Source organism: Bison bison, unplaced genomic scaffold, assembly GCF_000754665.1.
Source record: "Bison bison bison isolate TAMUID 2011002044 unplaced genomic scaffold, Bison_UMD1.0 scf7180017864256, whole genome shotgun sequence".
NCBI lineage: Eukaryota > Metazoa > Chordata > Mammalia > Artiodactyla > Bovidae > Bison > Bison bison.
The window spans coordinates 2,223,209-2,244,559 of NW_011494828.1; the positions used below are offsets into that span (position 1 = coordinate 2,223,209).

The window sequence follows — 21,351 nt, forward strand, 5'->3', positions numbered from 1 at the left end:
CAAGAGTGGTTGGTTCTATCTCTTCAGTAGCTCTGGCTGCAAGGACACTGTACTTCTTTTTTTTTAATTGGAGGATAACTGTTTTACAATGTCATGTTAGTTTCTGCTGAACAACAGTGTGAATCAACCATAAGTATACATTCCCTCTTAAACCTCCCTCTCCCTCATCTCACCCCTTTAGGTCATCATAGCACCGGGCTGAGCTCCCTGTGCTATAGAACAGCTTCCCACTAGCTATGTGTATATATGTCAGTCAGTTTGTCCAACCCTCCCCTTCTCCCACTGTGTTCTGTTTACTTCTTGATTTGATCTTTGGATCCCCCTTTAGGTACTTATATGTTCGCTTAGATGGCACGATGTCCATTAAGAAGCGAGCCAAGGTTGTGGAGCGCTTCAACAACCCATCGGTAAATGCACGGCCACTGTCCCCATGCTACCAGTGCAATAACATGAGAACTAAGGGTTGTTAATTTATAAGGGGCCTCTGCTTTGGGGCCTCTGCTTTTGGGCCTCTCTTTTTTTTTTTCTGGTGGATGTGGTAGGGTTAGGCTAATTGGTTTATGAAGGCTGTGCTGGGAACTGAGCTTGCGGGCTAATAAATTGGCTGGTAGGCAGGCAAACTGGCAGTCCACATGTGAGAGAACAGTTGGTTGGTCTGAGTAAGATTCTTAATTTGGGGTATAAGCAGTTCTTTTTCTTCTTTTTCCAGAGTCCTGACTTTGTCTTCATGCTAAGCAGCAAAGCTGGGGGCTGTGGCCTCAATCTCATCGGGGCTAACCGACTGGTCATGTTTGACCCTGACTGGAACCCAGCCAATGATGAACAAGCCATGGCCCGGGTCTGGCGTGATGGTCAAAAGAAGACCTGCTATATCTATCGCCTACTGTCTGTAAGGATAGTGGTAATGTTCAGAGTAGTGGTGGGTCATGGAATAAGACCTTCAGGATCACCTTGGGTGTTTCTCATTGCCTCTGTGGCCCCTCTGCCTGTAGTGGTGAGCAAGGTATGGACGTAGCCTGGAGCCCTTCATTCTTCTGCTCTCTCCCCACTCTCTACCCTGTTCCTCAGATCCTTTTTGCTGTGCTCTGGATGCCTGTAGATAATAAACTCCCCTATGCCTTCATGATTTTCACAGGACACTTGCTTGCTTTTAAACCTGATTTCTTCTGTGCTGCTTGCCTTGTAGTCTTCTCACATTCCATCTTGTGGGTCTAAGTGGTGGTATTGGCATTCTCCAGGTTCTCAGTGATCACTCAGACCATCTATCCTATAGTACCTCTTTTGAAGCTCATGTTGCCTTAACTACCCTCTTTTCTTCCTTGCTACAGTTATCTACCTTCTGCTGTTTACCTAATTCGTTAATAAGTTTGGACACCAGCTCAGTCTTCATTACTTCAACTCCAGCTATCTTCCTGGTTGACTTCAGGGGCCATGCAGTTTGCCAGCACTCTAGCCTTCATGTTTCCTTGACCTCTACATCTGTTTCAACCTAATGTCCTTAGTTACTACCTGCCCCAGTTCCTCCCAATCAGGCTTGACTTGCCTTACTATTCAGCCCGATCCTCCCTGTGCATCCTTTCTGCCACTCTTCCCCTAATACCTAGTCTTGGATCATTACAGCTGTTTGCAGCTTCTGCACCAGATAAAACTTGGCATTTTTAGATTGGCACTACCATAAGTTCACATTCTCCATTTTGAACTGGATTGTATCTCATTTCCTTCAATAGCCACTTCAAGTTTTTCCCTCAAGTTTCGTCCTAATCCTGTCTTTCCTTCTTTCTGCAGAGACTTTGTCTTCTACCTCACAGAGAAAATGTAGGCTACCAAACTTAAATTCTCTTGCCTACCTTCCTCTGTTCTGTCCGTCTCACATCTTCTCTTTTTTTTCCATTCTCAAACGAGAATCATTTCCTTCCTTTCTACTTGGGACTTACCATTCCAGCTCTGCTCTAGACCCTTTCCCCATTCTTTCCTTTCTTAGTTGATCAGTTTCTCCTTTATTTCCCTGATGTCTATGAGCATGGTCAAGTAGCTCTCACCTTAAAAATGTTTCTCAACCCTCTCTTACATTGTAGTGACTACCTAGGGTTATTTTCCATTCATTCACTGTCAGATTTTCCCAAAGCCTAGAGATTTAATTCATCTCATCTCCTACTCACTAAACTCACCAGTTTTGCCACTGAATCTGCTTTCAGGGTACTGTTGACTTCCTAATTACTAAAACAAGAGACTCTTGATTTTTCTTCTTTGTGTGTCTGACACTGTTTACTGGCTGCAGATTTTAAAATTCTATCACCTACTATATATTTCTACTTGAATGTCTTGAGTATACCCTTCTGAATTTTGTCACTTAATGACTGTTATCCACCCAACCCAAATATGAGTATCATCCTGTGGACCATTCTCTGCTTCCTAACCAGATTCCAATTATCATTGATTTTACTTTCTCAAAATGTCCCCCCCCCTTTTTTTTTGAAAGGGCATGCATTTTATTTTTAAAAAATTAATTTAATTGGAGGCTAATTACTTTACAATATTGTGGTGGTTTTGCCATACATTGGCATGAATCAATGGCAGTTGATTCCATTGGGTGTACATGTGTCCCACCATCCTGTCCTTACTCTAATCTTCCTCAGCATCCCATGCTAAAGTCAGTCATCTCCCACTTGGATTTTGAAGCAGCATCCTAATTCTTTACCTTTGGCCTTATCATAATCCATTCTTCACAACTACTTCCAGAATGAGCCTTCCAAAAATTCTAGTTTTGCTTTGCACTTTCAGGACAAGGCCAAGCTCTTTAGCCTAGCATCCAAGTTTCTACAGTATGGGACTTTCTCAGTCCCAGCTCTTTCCCTGCTCCTACCATTCTCTAGACAGGCCTCCAGTAGGCCAGGCTTATTGATTTTGTTATTATGTCTGGAATGGCTTCTCTTCTTTCTTTGTAAACCATCTATTCATTTTTCAAGATTCAGCTTAAAGATAATTTTTACTTTCAAGCTCTTCAACATTATTTCATGCTACTGTCCCTCCTGTGGGTCGCTGGGTATCCTATAGAATTCTGTCATGTACCAGTTAGTTTATATGTCTGTCTGTCTCTCTGACTAGTCTATGAGTTGAAGGATAGGGATCATATTGATTCTTCTTTGTATCTGGTGTTAGCATAGGGCCTGGCATGTCATACCCAAATGATATTTACTTGAGTGAATGAGACTTGGGCTTGGTGTGGAGGTCAGATAACGCTGCTGCAGATAAACCTCAGCTCATCCTAAAGAAATTTAGCCAGGCCCTGAAACCCTCCATCGGTACAGAAAATATCCTGGGTGGGCAGACATGTCCAAATTATATTCCTAAAAGATAGACTAGGAAAATGGGCTGAGCTGATCAGCCCATTTTGAGCCATATTGAGGCAAGACTCTTCTCATTCATCTCCCCTTCTGCGCAGCTACAGTTTCAACCCCTGGGTTTTCCTGCCCCCTATGTGTGGAGGTGACTTAGCCCTGGGCTCCACCTCTGCCCCCACCCCGCAGGCAGGAACCATCGAGGAGAAGATCTTTCAGCGTCAGAGCCATAAGAAAGCACTGAGCAGCTGTGTGGTGGATGAGGAGCAGGATGTGGAGCGACACTTTTCTCTCGGTGAATTGAAGGAGCTGTTTACCTTGGATGAGGCTAAGCTCAGTGACACACATGACAGGTGGGTGGGGTGCCTCTGCTGGCCATTATCTCTGAACACCCTGCACAGCATGGAGCTGGGACCCACAGTAGCCACACTTCTGTCCTCTGCCCCCAGGTTGCGCTGCCGGCGCTGTGTCAACAACCACCAGGTCTGGCCACCCCCTGACGGTTCTGATTGCACCTCAAACCTGGCTCAGTGGAACCACAGCACTGATAAGCGGGGGCTCAAGGATGAGGTACTCCAGGCTGCTTGGGATGCTGCCTCCACTGCCATCACCTTTGTTTTCCACCAGCGTTCCCATGAGGAGCAGCGGGGCCTCCACCTTTAACCAGCTGGTCTGGTGTGTAGCTGTTAGAGGAAAGAGATGGGAAAAGGGGACTCCCTGCCCAATAGGGCACTGTTGGATTTTGTTCTCTGAGAGAAAAATCAAGAAGGGCTGCATGATGTTTGCCCAAAATTTATTTTATAAGAAAAATTTTGGTTAAAAAAAAGAAAGGAATAAAGGTATGAAAGGGACTGAGGCCTGGAAGCAGCATGGTAAGCCCAGCAGAGAGGAGAGGCCTGGTAATGGGCACTCCTATCCTTCACTAAAGCCTGGGTACCTGCTTGAGAAAGGAAAGCAGGAACCCTGGGGCAGGGAAGGGGACGGGGGCTGTCCTCAGTGATTGATGACCACTGAAACCTCCCGGCCCAGTACTGGGTAAGGAACCCAAAGGCTCCAAACCCAGGTGTGGGAATGCCTTTGCTGGGCCCCATCAAGGCCTCCAGGACCTCAGTGCAAGGGAAAAAGGAAAAAAGAGAAAAAAGGTAGCAGAAAGAGAAAGACAGAATTGGTGCTGGGAGTTCTGGGCAGCCCATGCCTCAGCCCCTGCAAGCTGATGGTACTGAGCATGGGCCTGTGAGGCCTGGGCCCATCACATGGTGCTGACATAATCTGCGAAGGCTTGCGATGAGTCCCACGAGTCGCTAACCACATGGCAGGTGGCCCGGAGCCGCCGGATGGCTTCCCTGGCTGTGACTGCATCCTGGTCCAGCCAGTTCTGGAAAAGGCGCAGGTGACCAAAGGCCCCACGGCCCCAGCGCTCCAGCCGCTTGGCGAACTCCAGAAGCCCATCTGGCTTGATGCAGTTGGAACTGGTAGGGGTGAGGATCAGAAACCCAGGAATCAATCCCTGGTCTGTGTCCCTGCAGCTTTATCCCTTGTCATTCCCCACCCCCACGGGTACCTGATATCCAGCTGACAGAGAGAGGAGGATGAATCTTCCGAGAAAACATCTGCCAGGGCCAGTAGGCCAGCATTCCCTGGGGAGATGGGGAGAAATGCTCATGACCTTTACCCCAGAATAGGAAACAAAGGTATCCCAACTCAATTCTGGCTGGAGAGAAGCCCAGTCTCCTAAAGCCCCAGCACAACTGTATCCCAACCCCTGTCTTCCCAGTGGAGAGGTATGTGCCTTCACCCACTGAGTTTCTAGGTCAGAGGACTGGCTCCTTCCCCCTCTCCCTCCTCAGGGCCCTGTCCCCACCCAGGCGGTTCCCTGGCAGCCGGAGGCCCTTCAATGTGGAGTTGCCCTTCATAGCAGCAACCATCTCGGGCAGAAATTGGGCTGGGCGCTTCTCAAACAGACGGCAGAAGGAGAAGGTAATCTCTGTAAAGAAAAATTGGAACAAGTTCTGGTGGCAGCCTGAGAACTGGTGCTGTCCCACCTGTCCCCAGGGCCTTAAAAAGGGTTATAAGCATTTTATAGAGTCCCAGGAGAAAATAGTTTGTCCAAACCCTCAAGCAAGGTTGCAACTAAGTCAGGATTCAAACCAGAGACTGAGCCTATGTGGAGACTCTCTAGATGGACAGTTCTCCATTCACTTCCTTTTATGCAGGGGTGGACATTAGTGACAAGTCTCTGAGGGGGGCCTGATAGCACATTTATCCCTTCCCACCACCATCATTTCTGTCAGCTAGTGGAAGGTAAGAATACTTTCAGGTGAGGTAATTTACAAGTGAATAATTTCCCATGTTTAGTATAGGAATGGTTAGGTTGGGGACTATCTAGAAGGAAGGTGATGCAGGTTCTATAATTTTAGTTATGAGGACGTAAGACTAAGAAAAGAACTATGGCTTGTTGATTCAGTGAGACCGTGGCAGTTCTGCAGTGAGGACCAATGAGTCCCTGGGTTCTAGATGAAGAACTTACCCTGAAGAGTCAGATTCTGTAGCAAAAAGAGCACCTCACTCTGACAGTCAGCCAGATTCATGTCGTGGAAGCTCAGCCTCTTTAGGGTTAGGTTATACTCTGGATTGGGAGAAAGTTCATGGACCTTAGCTTTCCCAAAGAACAAAGTCCCCTTCTATTCTCTTCCCTTTATCATTCTAGCTGGATCATACCTTTGAGTGTCTGCAACACAAGCCCAAAATCTTGGGGAGATGCAAAGGTGGCACTATCCAGGGACAATTGCTGCAGAGAACCTGAGGCCTTCAGTACAGAGCAGAGCAGTGGGGCTGGCTGGGCTCCCCGTGGAAATCCCATCTCCAGCTGTTCCAGGCAGTTTTCTGGATATGGTAGGAAGAGAAGATTCCAACCGGTTATATCTACTTCACTCCCATTGCAGGTCTCATCCTGTACTTAAGGGATTCACTGAAAAATCATTTATTCATCTACTTGTCCTTGAGTGCCTATATGTGCTGGCAGGATGCTAATACACAGTTTAGTCCTTGCCCTTAACGGTGCTTTTAATCCAAGAAGACTACTCAGGCACAAGTATAGTAAAAGAGTATGCACAATGGTGGGCTCAAGTGACACCAGTGGTAGAGAACCTGCCTGCCAATACAGGAGACATAAGAGACGTGGGTTTGATCCCAGGATAGGGAAGATGCCCTGGAGAAGGAAATGGCTACCTACTCCAATATTTTTGCCTGGAGAATCCCATGGACACAGGAGCCTGGTGGGCTGCAGTCCATGGGAGTCACAAAGAATCAGACATGACTGAAGCAACTTAGCATATGCAGAATGGTGGGATATGAGACACGTAGGAACTAAGAACATATAACATTGGGACCCATCAGTTCGTTTCTTGGTTCAGACTCCTTTCTGGAGTGGATGTGCCAGTGACTCCCTACTAGGCTAGTGTTGGTCTGAGATCTATCCAACCCATGGTTATCTTGAAAACTGAAGTTCACTCAGTTGTGTCCCAAGTCTTTGTGACCCCATGGACTCTACAGTCCATAGAATTCTCCAGGCCAGAACACTGGAGTGGGTAGCCTTCCCTTCTCCAGGGGATCTTCCCAACCCAGGGATCAAACCCAGGTCTCCCACATTGCAGGGGAATTCTTTACCATCTGAACCACCAGGTAAGCCCATCTTTAAGATTAGCAGGCTCTAAAGGGAACAAATTATAGATAGCCAGGAATGTGGTGGTTTAAGAGACCTGGATTAGAAATCTTTTGCCTGGCCCACGCAAATACACCTGCACATTTGTGAGGAAATACACGCACACAATGCTTCACCTGGTATCTCCTCATCCCCAATTACGTTGCTAGGGGGCCCTGCATTCCCAGGCACAGCTGGGTTGTCCCTCTGGCTGGGGTGGTCCACACGGATAGAGAGGACCCGCAGCAGGGGCAGGGCTCGCACAATGGCACGTGTCAGCTCCAGGATGGGCAGTGGTGAGAACAGGTCACTGAGATGCAGGGCACGGAGGCGGCATCCAGCCTGGACTGACAGGGCCCGCAGGCTGTCCAGTAGACGGAAGATATTAGAGCCCAGGCCTATGGCAGGAAAGACATTAGGTCAATCGTGGGAGTTACATCAGGGATAACATTCAGAGACAACTTCAGATATTGATTAAACTACCAAATCTGAGCTCTGGATCAGATTATTTTCAATGATTCTCAATTATTCATCCATTGTCTTGCTTTTTCCTCAGGTAACCAGCCGACTGGTGTCTATTCTACTGGGTTATACCCTCAAGCATCAGTCAGGCCAGAGTCAAAACATGATAGAATGTGGGGCAGCATGTGGTTGCTAGCTGAATGATGGACCTAAACAGTACAGACCTCTGGACTTTTCCTGTAGGTCATGGGTAACATCTAAAACTAAGCTGGAGAATGACAGTGATCCAACAGGGAATACTTTAAAAGGGTCATTGGGTGGGAATGGGGCAGAAAACCATATCCCACAGAAGGGAGTAGTAGAATCCAGAAAGGTTAGGGTAATTAATGCCACAAAGCAAATAATTCTGTGGAAGCTACACACCTTTATCTCTGGACTGAGCAGGCTCCTGTTGATTCATGTAAACCTTAACCAGCCCTAGTAAATAGTTTTTTTTTTTTTTGCTAGATAAGTCATGGGCAGCAGATCTTGTTCCTACCTGATAACAAAAGCATGGGATGAGAACTGGGGAAATAAGAGTATTGTGAGAATAAAAGGATGGCTACTTAGCACCCAGGCTAGCTTACATCAGTAAAGACTTTGCAGGCAGGTCCTAAACAAGCTAAAAGGTGGAAGAAGAGTGACTGGCAGAGTGAACTTTGCATATATCAAGACCTGAAGGAGAAAGTAGCAGGTTCCAAGAACTGAAAAATTCTCAATTTGGCTGGTGTGTGAAGTATAAGGGAGGGAAGTATTCAACTATAAAGGTGAGCAGGGATAAGAACATGAATGACCCTGTAAGTAAAACTTAAAAGTAGGTGACAAGAAGCCACTGAATTTTTAAATGAATGAGTTACAGATTTGCACTTTGAAATTACTTTGATTGTGGCATAAACAACTATGGTGAGTATGGACAAACTGCTGAAATGATGAATCCAGGTGAGAAGTAATGATAATCTGAATTAAGGATGTGGAGATAAGTGATTCTGAGAGATTGTAAAGATACAATTTGTATCTTTAATATATGTGGAATAAGAGAGATATCTTTAATGTATGTGGAGTAAGAATCCAGGTTTCTTTTGGGCAACTGAATCATCTGTGATGTCACTGAGAACAGAAGGAAGAAAATGAATTCAGCTTGGGGAATGCAGTTTATCAATACTGTGATTCCTAGTTGTCAGATGGAAAAACTGGTCTGGAGTTAAGATAATGTGCTAATGTCAAAATGGGGGTGTCTTGAGCATGGCTGGCCTTTGAAATCAAGGAAATGGACAAAATTGTCCAGGAAATGTAAAGTGGGAGAGCTTTGAGAAACTCTGAATATTAGGGCAAATAATGTCCAGAAAGGGAGAAAAAGTCAGAAATTTTTGAGGTTAGAAGTGAGACTATTACATGAAGAAAATGCAGAATAGTAGATGTCAAGAATATGAGGACTAAGAAGTATATACTGGACTTAGCAACACAGATAGCCTTGGTCACCTCTAGGTCCCCAATGCAGTAGAGGGAGTGTAAGCAAGGCTGAAGTGGCTGTGAGAAGAAGAAAGCACAGACAACTCTTAAGGTTGTCTATGAAGGGCAGGAGAGAATAGGACAGTAGTTCATAAGTAGAATATATGGAGGAGATATGGTGGTAGTTTTGGGTGGATACCTGATCCAGAGAAGAGAGGCAGCATTAAGTAGTTAGTGCTTTAAAAGCATGAGTTCTGGAGCCAGGTCACCTGGGTTTGAATTCTAGGTCTATAATCTATCGACTTAATCCTGGGCAAGTCACTTGGCTTCACAATTTTAAGGATTAAACCAGTTTTAAGAATATTTAAAGTATGTCAGGCACATAATAGGCAGTATATAAAAGTTCTTATTAAGGCATTTGAAAAACAAGTTTTCCTAGGGAGGTGAGTGTATGGATCCAGAGCACAAGCAGATGAGTTAGCCTTAGACAGGACAGCCATTTATCCCACTGTGATGAAAAGAGTGCAAATGCAGAAGTCTGTAGGCTGGTTAACAAATTGAAGGGAGTTCATGTGTGATGGCTTCTATTTTCTCTGTGAAGCAGGTGAGATTTACTAGGAAAGGAAAAGAAGAAAGGATTTGGAAGTAGTAGAGTTAGGAATGGACCTGACATTGCAAACAGGGCTCATATGAGATTGATGACCAGGAATGTATACAGTACACTAATCTGCAATTGTGTGACTTTAGCAGCATTCAGCAACATAGGTAGATTCCTGGGTTCAGTCAGAACTGAAGTTTGGCTAGTTGGGCACAACAAGGTGGGCAAGACCTAAGGACTGTTTGGCAGGTTGCTGGTCTGATCTTTTTTTTTAAACAAGTGTCCCACACCTTTTTGTACAGCTCCTTTGATATGATAGGTAAGAGACAACCTCAGCCCTCTCCTTGGGCCTATATACATTATACTCTCCCACCTGCCCTTGGTTAGCCTACCATATCCAAAGTAGACTCTTCAGATTCTCACTGCTCCTCAGGAACCCCTGCTTCCAACTAGATCAAGCCATAGACCATATATCCATCTTCTGTGGCACTGAGTCTGCCACTAAGTCTCTTCCCTGAGGTGGGTAGGGCCACATCTCTGGCTTCCTGATCATATCCCCTATTCCCCCTGACGGGCACAGCTGGTGCTGCTGGGAAACCAAATCTCAGCCCTCCAGGGCACTCACCATTATAAGAGAGTGTGAGGCTCTCCAGAGACACCCAGGAGCTCAGCAGGTGGCACAGTGTCAGAGCCGCCTCTGTGGAGAGTGGAACTGTGAAAAGCTCCAAGGTGGAAATGCTGCGGAATCGCTGGGAGGCTTCCAGTGCTGGAAGCCCCAGGCAGCTGGGATCTGATCCATCCAAAGCTCCACAAGCCACTTCTCCGATCTCCATCTCTTCCCCATCCTCTTTCTCACCCGCCACAATGAAAACAAAGTCATACAGGTCTTCAGATTCTGCGCCACACCCCTGACGGGTGCGAGCACCCTTCTTCCCTGCAGCTCGCTTAAAACGCTTTAGGGGCTTAGGCTGTGGGGCTGAGCTGGCTGGAGCCCGTTTAGATGAGGATGTGGAAGAGGAAGCAGAGGCAGAGGAGGTGGTGGCTGGAGCAGAAGGTGGGCGTTTGGTGCCAGGAGCCTCATGGGAGGTGGCTGGAGGGAGGGGCTCCCTCTTAGAGTCTGTGCCGCCTGCTGTCAGGCTCTCCTGTGTGCTCCGGCGTGTTACCCGAGTGGCAGGTGCAGCTCTGGCCGTCTGCTTGGCTTCACTCTTTCGCCGGGAGGCCATCAGAGCTGCAGCACATCGCTCAGCAGCATCTCTGCGAGGCCGGCGTGAGCCCAGCAAAAGGGACCCTTCATCTCGGGATGGGGCCCGGCCTCGGGAGGCCTCTCCACAGAGGCGACAGGGCGGACCACCAGGGCCTGGCTGCCAGAAGCCAGCACTCATGGTGAGGATAAGAATGAAAAGGGCTGACTCGGGCACAGGCCAGGAGTACAGCGACACCTGGCTGACAGCCCCATGGTGAATAAGCTGATGTAACAGCTGCCGAAGTGACTGCTGAGCAGCCACATCGGAGAACAGCAAGTGGCGGAACTTAAGGGTGTGCAGGGAACTGGCCAGGGTCTCCAGAACCCTGCGGTTGGGCTCGGCCACCAGCTCAGTTGCACCCTGCAGCATGTTGCAGATGGTGAGTTGCCGGACGTGGCGGGAGCTATGCAGGAGAGGTGAGAAGCGCTGGTCACAAAGACGCCTGTCAGAAGACACATCAATGGTCCCACGTAGAACATGGGAAAAAAAGGCCTCCATAAACTTGGCTCGCCAACAGGTCACGCTCTGAAAAGCAGAGAACATTCCAGACAGCTGTGATACTAAGTGCTACCCACGGGATAGTTTCCTTCCAATAGCTAGCTAGCTATTAAGCCAGTAAATGTTCTAAATAACATGCAAGTTCATTTAATCCTCATATCTTTGAGGTATATATTACTATTAGATCCAATTTACAGGTAAGAAAAACAAGGCACAAATGTCATTGCCTGTGGTTACATAATTAAGTGGTAGGATTAAGATTTGAAACTCAAGAGGGAATTCCTTGGCAGTCCAGTGGTTAGGACTCTGAGCTTTCACTGCCTATGGCCCAGGTTCAGTACCTGGTTGGGGAGTAAGAATTCCACAAGCTGTGTGGTACAGCAAAAAACAAAACCTGAACCCAGGAAATTTGGTTCCAGAGACAATTTTGCCAAAATGTCCCTCAAGTGAAATACTTGTTCTATCACGTTTGTTTTTAGAATCTGATCCTACCTTTTCATTCTTATTGCTGCCACCTTTGTTCAGCCCCTTATTACCTAACACCTGGTACTTCATTAGCTTCCTGGCTGCTCTCCTTGTTTCCCTTCCCAAACTTTTACACAAGTCCACTGGGTTTAATCTTTGTATTCAAAAACAACTCTGATTACACTATTCTCCAATACCCCTATTGAGTCCCCACTGCCAAGGGGATCAGGGCAGCAGCACATTTAAAGTTCCTCAGCCTGGCAGGGAAAGCTGTCCACAATATGGGCTCTGCCTACTGGAGAAGCTGTATCTCCCACTTGCTCAGGAAAGCTCTGCTTTGGCAAAACTGGTCACCTCAGGGACCCAAACCTGCCTTTGTCCCTTCCTACATCTGCCAGAAATGCTCTCCACTGCCCAGACTTCTGAAAGGACCTATCAACATTTTGCTCTTTGAGGCTGTTCATTTCTCCCTAAAATTGTAGATCTCACTGACTGCCCCCCCCCCCAACCTCCTCCTTTTGGAACTCATACTCGACTATTCATGTCTTTAGACAATGGTAAATATGTCTCATGGTATTGTCACTCTCCCTGTGTACATCATGTCTCATCCCAACCAGATAAATTCCTGGAGAGGAGGGACCAAGTCTTAGTTTTCTCCAAGGCCATACTTGGATATGAGGTTTCACCAGTCTACTCTGATACATTCAGGAGAACTCTAAACACAAGTGATTTTTAACCTTTGGAATACATCAAATTTACTGTGGACTTTTTCTCCAAAATTCATATGCCATGTACCCAGACTTGGTGATTACATCTGAGGTAAGATGCAAGCATCTTTATTTTCAAATCTACCCCTAAATGATTCTGATACATATATCAGAGATTAGGAACTACTGCTACCTACCTCAAAAGGACCTGCCTACCTCAAAAGGCAAATACTTCTCTAAATCCCCATTCTCTCCTAAGGTGCACGGAAAGTCTGATGACTGAAAAGTGCCAGCTCTGCGACATACTCAACCTCTTCATTTGTAAAATATGGATAATATCACCTTCACAGGTTTGTTGTAAAGATCAAACTGGAGACTGTAAATGTAAATTCAAGCACTTTATAAACTGTAAAATATAAAATGTAACTTTACTGTTAATGATAATTACCCTACATGGGAAATGAACTTAATGGAGGCAAAGCCTGTTAAGCAGGGTGCTTATTCAGCCTGAAGCAAAGGTAGTAGGGGCCTGAGGTTCCTCAAATCTAAAAATAAGACACTTCTTTTGGCTTCTACCCTACCTCCATGCATTCCTCCTATCAGACTGACCCTCAAAAGAGGTTCTTGTCAAGAGCTAGGCTCCTATTCTCGGGCAAAAGTGTCATTCCCTTTGCTTGAGCTGTTGTTCCCTGAGAACGCTGTAATAATCATGAATGACTTCATGTTTGAGCTAACTGGATGGCACCAATAAGAAAGACCCCTCCAGCAGCAATGTGGGGGCATGAGGGGAGCAGGAAAAAATACCTGGTAACCAAATCTCTACTTAGCCTTAATAGAAGTAAAGAAGGTATTCCTGAATCCTTCAATCCATCCTCACTCAACACATTTTTCACACATTGCTGGCCCACACAATCTTGAAAGATACTTGCAGGTAACCCCAGCAAGGCTTTAACTTCACAAGTGAAGTAGATGGTTACTATGAGATCTGGGGCTAAGATTACAGACAAATGTGAAAATTAAGGTGTAAGTTTCCAACTAGAAGGCATGTGGAATATGAACTGTAGATAACTAAATACTTGGGTTTTTCAGACATTTTATTGGTTCATGAAGACAATGGGAGAGAATACTTGAAATTGGAACACCTCAGATCTGTGATAACCAATGAAAGCAACATGACAGTGATTAAGAGCATTTGCTCCAGGGCCAGGCTGCCACAACTGGGTAGGTCTGCCATTCACAAACTGAAACTTAGGCAAATCACTTTTACTCTTTCTGTGTGTTTCATCATATATAAACTGAGGAAGATAACTATATCTACATGACAGAATTATGAGAATCAAATGTGTAAAAAAATTAGCTGACAACTAATGCATAGATAGCAACTCACTGTCACTTTTATTAATGCATAGACAGACAGCAACTCACTGTCACTTTATTCCATCACCAGCTTGTACAAGATTCTGTGCTAAAATTTCAAAGCTGAAAAATAACCTGAGAGATCTAGTAGTCCAAGCCACTCATTTTGTGGACTTGTACACTATAGTTCAGACAATGCAAAGTAATTTGAATATTTTCTTTTGGGAAATGACACACCATCAAAGAGGTGAAGTGGCATTTGCTTACCAACACAACTAATCCTTGGCCCATCCACAATGGGCTGGTAGCTCAGGTACTGGTCAGGAAGAAATGTGTGTACAAACCAGGGAGAGCTAAATATTTTCTTATACTAAACTTTTAGAGCCATACTCAACTATATATTGTCCATTGTTTTTCTGATAACAGGAATAGTTTATGGAAGCAAATCAAAAATCGTGTAAAACTTTCTGGAGTGTATATGTGACAAGCCATAGGTATTTGTGTTTATAACACTGAGACAATTCTGAACAGTTTCAAATTCTGGGCTTAAAAAATAAAAAAGACTATACCACCACATCATTAAACATTTTTACCACTATTTAAATTTTAGAAATATTTAAGTATTTCTAGAATGACTTTATTAATAATTTTGAAAATATGGATGTGCTATATTTAATAATTTCTATATTATTGAATACTTAAATTGTTTATAACTTTGCTATAATGAACATCTGGAAATAAATCTTCATGAGTATCTCAGTTTTTATATACCATAAAATATAATTTTAGTTGAAGAATTTGAGCATTTTTAAAGAATCTTGACAGTTATCACCAGATTACCCACCAAGAAAGTTGCAGCATTTCTGCTCCTGCCAACAACATATTAAAATGCAAGTTCTGCCCACCCCTGGAATTATCTTTTAAAGAGGTAGAATTTTACTTTCCCATTTTCTATTATTAGTGAAATTGAACATTTTTTAAATTTATTGGAAATTTTTCTATACTTTGTGACTTATCCAAATCTTTATTCATTTTACTGTTTGCTTTTTTGTCTTATTCTCTGTATCCTTTTATTTTGCAAATATTGGTGCAAACATTCATAATTTCCTAGTTTATGCACCTTTTAAATCGTGTTTGGGCTTCCCTGGTGGCTCAGACCAATAAAGAATCTGCCTGCAAAGACCTGGGTTCCATCCCCCTGGGTTGGGAAGATCCTCTGGAGAAAGAAATGGCAACCCACTCCAGTATTCTTGGCCTGGAAGAATCTTTCACTAAATTGTATTTATAGTGTTGGCATTTTATGTGGCCGAATGTGTCTGTATATTTTTTTCTTATTGTTCTACCCATTTACTAGTGCTCTCTACTCTGAGACTAGATAACCAGTCACCTTTATTTTTAAAATTGTTTTGTGCTTTTACTTTTTACAAAGTAATCTTTAGTATAAATTTATTTATTATAATTGGAGGCTAATTACAATATTGTATTGGTTTTGCATATAGAAACTGAATATACTGTAAAGTGAAGCTCTTTTTTTAAATTTTACATTTACCTTTTAATTGAAGAACAATTGCTTTACAGAATTGTGTTGGTTTCTGCCAAACAAGACTCTTAACTATTTTTTCCAAATGGTTAACCAATCACTAGAGAACCATTTATTGAATAATCCTTTATTTCCTCATTGCTTTGTTTCCAGAATATCTCTTTTATTCTACAGATCTCTTAATATACACATACATTAGTACTACATAGTTTGAAATATTACTGCTTTATAATAGGGCTATGTCTATCTTGCTCACTACTGTATACTTAGAACCTAGCATAGTGCCTGGAACTGTACAATCACTTAATAACTGTTTAATTATGAATGAAGTGAAGGTTACTATTACGCAAAAGTGGGAAGTGGAAGAAGATACCCTCTGAAATGGATATGTTCCAAGTTAAGACCTTTGTGTAGGTGACTGTGAGGCCATCAGGCCTGGGGCTTCCTAAATATTCTGAAAGACTCTGAGACAAGGAAACAGCTAACAAACAGACATTTCTTTCCAGGAAGCTTGAGATAATGGTGGAAAAAGCTTTCTCAAAGAGAAAGATACTACAATCTCCATCACTTCCTAGTCAACCATACTACCTGGGAAACACTGTGACAAAGTGAATCATGTTTCTTTAAAGACTGCAGAAAGCTATTTCCACTTTCTAACATCCTTGTGTCCACTTCTCTTCCTCTTAAGGCCTAAATCCTGTACATAATGCCTGATGATTTCGTTGGGCCTCAGTGTCTGTGCTGAACGGCAGGGATTGCATCTAGATCTGGAAGTGGGAAGCTAAAGGAGCTGAATGTTACTGAACCTAGTGTATACTCACAAAATAAATCTGCAGTTCCTGATAAGAACTTGTTATCTTGTCATCTGGCCTCATTCACCATGTAACACCCAATTCAAATGATTACTTCCTAGGAAAGACTTGTTCTCTTTTCTTTCAACCTCCTTGCTACACTCAGTCATACGACTTGCCCTGCCATACATGATGTATTTGTTTGCAGATTTCCCCAGTAAACTGATAGTTTTTCAAGACTAGGGATTATGGCTGTACTTAAAATATTTAGCATAATACATGGTATGTGGTAAGCTGGAGTAAATGTTTATTGAAATTAGTCTGTCCTGTCACCTGATTATGCAGCAGCAACAGAGATGAGAGCTCCATTGAGTTATAGCTGAACCAATGAATAATAGAATCTTAGGGCTAAGAGGAGTCCTAAAAGTCATCTTGTCCAATATCTCCAACAATGCTGAATTTCTTTTACAATACCCTTGTGTCAGGTGGTTATCTAGACTCTATAAACACTTAGTGATGGGAAGCTTATTACCTTTGGAATTAGCTTGTTTCATCACCAATAAGCACACAGTTTAAAAATTCTACATTCAGCTTAGCAAAAAGTTATCTTCCTTTAGCTTCCACTCAGAACAAACCTATTAATCCCTCTTTCAGATATTTCAAGACAGTTCATATTGCTCAAGTCTTCTTTTTTTCAGGACAAATATCTCCAGTCTTCCAAATGTGACTCACAAGATGTGGCTTTGACTTCTTTCTCCATACTCCAGGGATAGCCTGACCACTGCAGAGTCAAGCAGGTCTATCATCCCCCATGTCCTTCAGTCTACATTATAGTTACATTAGTTCACACAGTTTAGGATACAGTCATTATATGAGTGGTTTCAGCACACTGCAGACTAAACCCCCTTAATCTTTTTTATACTAGCTGCTGCTAAGCCAGACCCCTCCACCCACTACCCTGAGGTCATGAAATTGGAATTTTTTAGACTCAAGAGTTGGTTTATTGTGTTCAATTTCATCCTGTTAGGTGTGACCATTGTTCCAGCCCTATCAAGACCTGAATCCAGGTTCTGCCATCCAATATGATCACTATCTTTCCCTGTTTTATGTCACCTGCAAACATGGTGAACAAGTCAGTCAGTGACAAATGTTAAACAGGAAAGAACTTTGTGACAAGCCCTTGCAGCCGTCTTCTCAAATTCATCCCATGCCTGCCCCTGCACTTTACCAGTACCCAGCTTGTGTGTGTGTTCTATTCCTGCTTTCACCATGTAGTGAGGCCAGAGCTCTACCTGGTGCCTTAACTTACTTCCAAACTGGAAGGCCTTGTCTTCATCAGCTCATCCCATAGTCGGCGCCAAATGGCCTGAGTGGAGAGGCCTGTAGAGAGAAATAACACATTTACTTGGCTGCTCCTTGGTCTCCATGACTGAAGTACATCAGCCTTTTAATGTCCTTTTCTAGGTTCACAGGAGCAATATGGCAGACTGGTAAAGAGCACTGGCTCTAAAGACAGACTGTTTAGGTTTAAATACCAGAACAGTCTAGCTATGTGACTTTGAGCAAGTTACTTAATTTTTCTGTACCTCAGTTTCATTATCTACAAAATGTAGTTAATAATAGTGATTTTGCAAAATTGATGAAAATATTAAATAAGTTTCTCCAGATAGAGTGCCTAAGACAATGCTTGAGACAAGGATGAATGTTAGCTGTTAACATGTATTTAATGAGGAGCTTAGGAGGTAGTCTGATAAAATAGAAAAACTAAAATTTCAAAAGATCTGGGCTTGGGAACTCCTTGGCGGTGGAGTGGTTAGGACTAGGTGCTTTCACTGCCAGGGGCTGAGTTCAATCTCTTATTGGGAAACTAAGATCCTCAAGCCATGAGGCAAGACCAAAAATGCCCAAAACAAAAGATCTGTGTTCTACCTGGCTTTGCTCTTAATTGTGGTGTGCTTGTGGTTTCATTTTTATTAGTATAATGGGGATTAAATACTTGTTTTGTGTTTCACAGGACATTGAGAAATCAGATAAGAAAATAGGTGTGAGGGTACTTTTTGAAAAGCATGAAGTTCTATGCAGGTATCAAGTGTCATATTTACCTGAAGAACATCATGGTGCCTTGCTTACAATCACTGAGAAAGAGACAGAAAAACACTCACCTTTCTTGAGGGCAGTTTCCTCAATCCTCTCCAAGTAATATATATTGAGCAGAGGTAAGATGCTTTGAAGTATTGGGCCTGGGAGGGCTACAAAAACCAAACACAAAATTTACTTTTTTCTCCCAGGGTTACAAGCATTATTTATTCTACTGGAAAGGAAAACAGAAAGACTTCTCACTTGACAAGTAGAAATCTTTAGACGCTAACCTAAGTCTAATTCAAACTCTGGTCCACTTATCTTCACTTAGTTTGCAGTGGGAATTTCAGAGGCATGCACATCTTCAAGGGTGAGATAATCCCACAAAGCAAGCAGATGGGGTCATTTAGGAGCTGGCAGCTCACTTCTGCCCAAGCATAATGAACCATTCTGCACTTAAAAGGTCCTATTGAATATGTGTGATTAAAAAAAGTCTTATATAATCTGAGCCCTACTAACTTCTCCAGCTCCCTGCTTTGCCCCCTATACTTCAGTCATACTAAACTACCTTTTTTCATTTACCTACCTCCCTGCTTTCTGCCTCTGCCTTTGTTATGCTGTTCTCTCCATCAGGAATGCTCTTGCCATTTTCAGCATATCAACTACTCATCTTTCATGTATCACATGCCCTTTACTAAGCCTTCTCTGGATTCCCTTCTCACTCTTCCAGACTGGCCACTTCCATCCTTTGGGCTCCCACTGTACCCTGAACTAGTACTTTCCTATGAAGAATAGAAATAATTAGGTTCTATACTCTTAATTCAATATATCTTAAAAACAAAACTCGCTCTTGCTAACTTCCCTAGATCTGAGAGGCATTATAATATTGTGGCTAAATGGTATAGTCTCTAGAGTTGGGACAAAACTGGGTGAAATGCTGATTGTATCACTTAGTTAATTATGAATTCATGGACAAATTAATGTCTTTGAGCCTCAATTTCCTTAATTTTAAAATGGAGATAATAATAACTACCTCTTAAGATTGTTGTGAAAATTAAAAAAGACCATATTTGTAGACTTGAAGAGACCAGACTTGAAGACTGTTGCTGGCCATAATTTCACTAAACTTTAGCTATTATTATTCCTATTCTGTCAAAAGCTTCTCTGTTCTGCCAAGAACAAGTTTTAAGATCTTGATACCTAAGGAAATTCTTTTAAAACTTACATTCCAGGACCTTTTATCCTTACTTGTGCAGTAACTGAATCCTGATATCCAAGAGCTTAGTACAGTTCTTTGTACATAGTAGGTACTCAATGTACCCACTGAAGAAGAGCATTAATTCCGTTTGCTAATATACTAATGAAATCTCTTTACTGCATTCAAGATAAAGTCCAAGTTCCATATCCTGGCATTCAAGGTATAACATACCTGTTCTGTTCCTCATTATATCCTTTCCTGCTGGCTCTACTCATTTTCCCCTTCTCTCTCCCTACACAAAGAAATGCTAGTGCACTACTTCCAGGAAGGCTTTCTTGGCTGTTAGCCCACACTGAGACCTTGCTCCAAAATAGCACTGCTAGCAGGCCTCTTACTTGGCCCTTCTAAGAGGCCTAACTTGATTCAGCTCTTTCTGTGTGACTGTCCACCTGGGCAAGGCCCATAGGAGCTCTTCCTCCTCTGTCCCTCCAATATGCTCCTCTCTGTAGAGCCATCCCCTTTCACAGACATTCTCATCCCCTATTATTCATAAACTCTTCTCTACCTTTCCTCAATCTTCTTAAGCCAGGCTCTTCCTCGCTTCTTTTCATGTGTGTGTGTCAGTTGTGTCCAACCCTGCAACCCCATGGACTGTAGCCCGCCAGGGTCCTCTGTCCGCGGAATTTTCCAGACAAGAATACTGGAGTCAGTTGCCATTTCCTCCTCCAGGCGATCTTCCTGACCCAGAGATCGAACCGGAGTCTCTTCTTTTTAGCTCATATCTTTAATGCTTTGCTTTCCCAACTTGGGAACTTCACCCTCAGTCCTAGTCCCTCTTAGTTAGGTTTAGCATTCTAGACGCTCCGGGCTGACAAAGCCAGATCCACTGTATCTTCTTCCAAATTCCCCAGGACTTTTCTGAGTCTCCTGCCCAGATTCACTGAGACTTTTCTCCCATTCCCTCTGGGTCAGCTTGACCCTATTCTTTTTAGTTGTTGGTCCAGGGCCTCCACAATCCCCTCCCCCTCACCAGGCCTGAGGACTGCTAACAGCCTTCCCTCACCAGACAAGACACTTGGGCCTCTTCAGGAAGGGTGCCCCACCCCCACTTCACCAAGGGCCTTCCTACATCCTTGGACCTCCTTAACCACTCCACAGCTTTGGGGCTTATTCCTGAAGGTCCAGCTCCCCACATTTCAGGGTCTTTTCTCCACATCGGCCTCCTCAGGGTGTAATCCAAATCCCCCATCCCAGGACCTTAAGCCCCGACTCCTGACCTTACGGGAGGCCTTCCTCAGGCCTTCCTCCAGGCAAAGACACCACCACACTCTCTGAGGCCTACACTAGACCCTCTTACCGCCAGGGCCTAGGGCCTCCTCTCCTGCCATCCGCTCCCCCGTCCCGGGGCCTCCGGCCTGGCCTGGCCTGAGATCTCCTCACCCAACTTCAGCCCAGGCCTCCGGCCCCACCCCCTCACTCCAGCAGTCTGTCAGGCCCAAGGCCTCCTAGGCCCAGGCAGGCAGGCCTACCCCCAGAGCTCTCACTTTCCTCTTTCACACTCACTATCGTGCCCAGGTCGTCCACTCGCGTTTTCCTCCTCAGCCGCCTGGCTGCCACCAGCAGTACCCAATCCATGGCCCGGCCTCCTCGCGCCCATCCGCCTGCAGGCCTCCCTCCGTTACTCCGCTTGCCCCGCCGCCGCTGTACTGCCAGGCCCCCAGACAGGCTAGTCGGCTCACCGTCCCAGGCCCTCATCCCAGTGCCCCCGGCCACCCGCCTTTGCTACTCAGCCTGGGCGCCCTCAACCCAGGCCGGGCCTGGCGGTCCCGGCCGCTTTCAGGCCCCGGGCCTTCTTTCACTCCACCCGGACCCAGTCCTCCAAGCGGC

The 21,351-nt window shown here is 44.4% G+C and overlaps 2 protein-coding genes and 1 long non-coding RNA gene across 3 annotated transcripts in view; 2 read left to right on the plus strand and 1 right to left on the minus strand.

The window, feature by feature from the left end:
* RAD54L (RAD54-like (S. cerevisiae)) overlaps window positions 1-4,189 on the plus strand; it is a 26,436-nt gene extending 22,247 nt beyond the window's left edge. The window contains exons 15-18 of the mRNA XM_010847874.1: window positions 329-407; window positions 710-889; window positions 3,528-3,691; window positions 3,788-4,189. Coding sequence (XP_010846176.1) covers window positions 329-407; window positions 710-889; window positions 3,528-3,691; window positions 3,788-4,001 — 637 coding nt within the window. The 3' untranslated portion in view covers window positions 4,002-4,189. The remainder of the gene's footprint in view (window positions 1-328; window positions 408-709; window positions 890-3,527; window positions 3,692-3,787) is intronic.
* LRRC41 (leucine rich repeat containing 41) overlaps window positions 4,115-21,351 on the minus strand; it is an 18,379-nt gene continuing 1,142 nt past the window's right edge. Inside the window, exons 2-10 of the mRNA XM_010847873.1 lie at window positions 18,350-18,436; window positions 17,497-17,567; window positions 10,212-11,355; window positions 7,176-7,436; window positions 6,057-6,221; window positions 5,866-5,964; window positions 5,200-5,322; window positions 4,900-4,975; window positions 4,115-4,807 (exon numbers count right to left, since the gene is read on the minus strand). Coding sequence (XP_010846175.1) covers window positions 4,588-4,807; window positions 4,900-4,975; window positions 5,200-5,322; window positions 5,866-5,964; window positions 6,057-6,221; window positions 7,176-7,436; window positions 10,212-11,355; window positions 17,497-17,567; window positions 18,350-18,436 — 2,246 coding nt within the window. The 3' untranslated portion in view covers window positions 4,115-4,587. The remainder of the gene's footprint in view (window positions 4,808-4,899; window positions 4,976-5,199; window positions 5,323-5,865; window positions 5,965-6,056; window positions 6,222-7,175; window positions 7,437-10,211; window positions 11,356-17,496; window positions 17,568-18,349; window positions 18,437-21,351) is intronic.
* Window positions 11,363-16,245, plus strand: LOC104994338. The gene is made up of 2 exons (XR_825935.1): window positions 11,363-12,850; window positions 13,590-16,245. It is a non-coding gene; the product is annotated as an uncharacterized LOC104994338 (long non-coding RNA).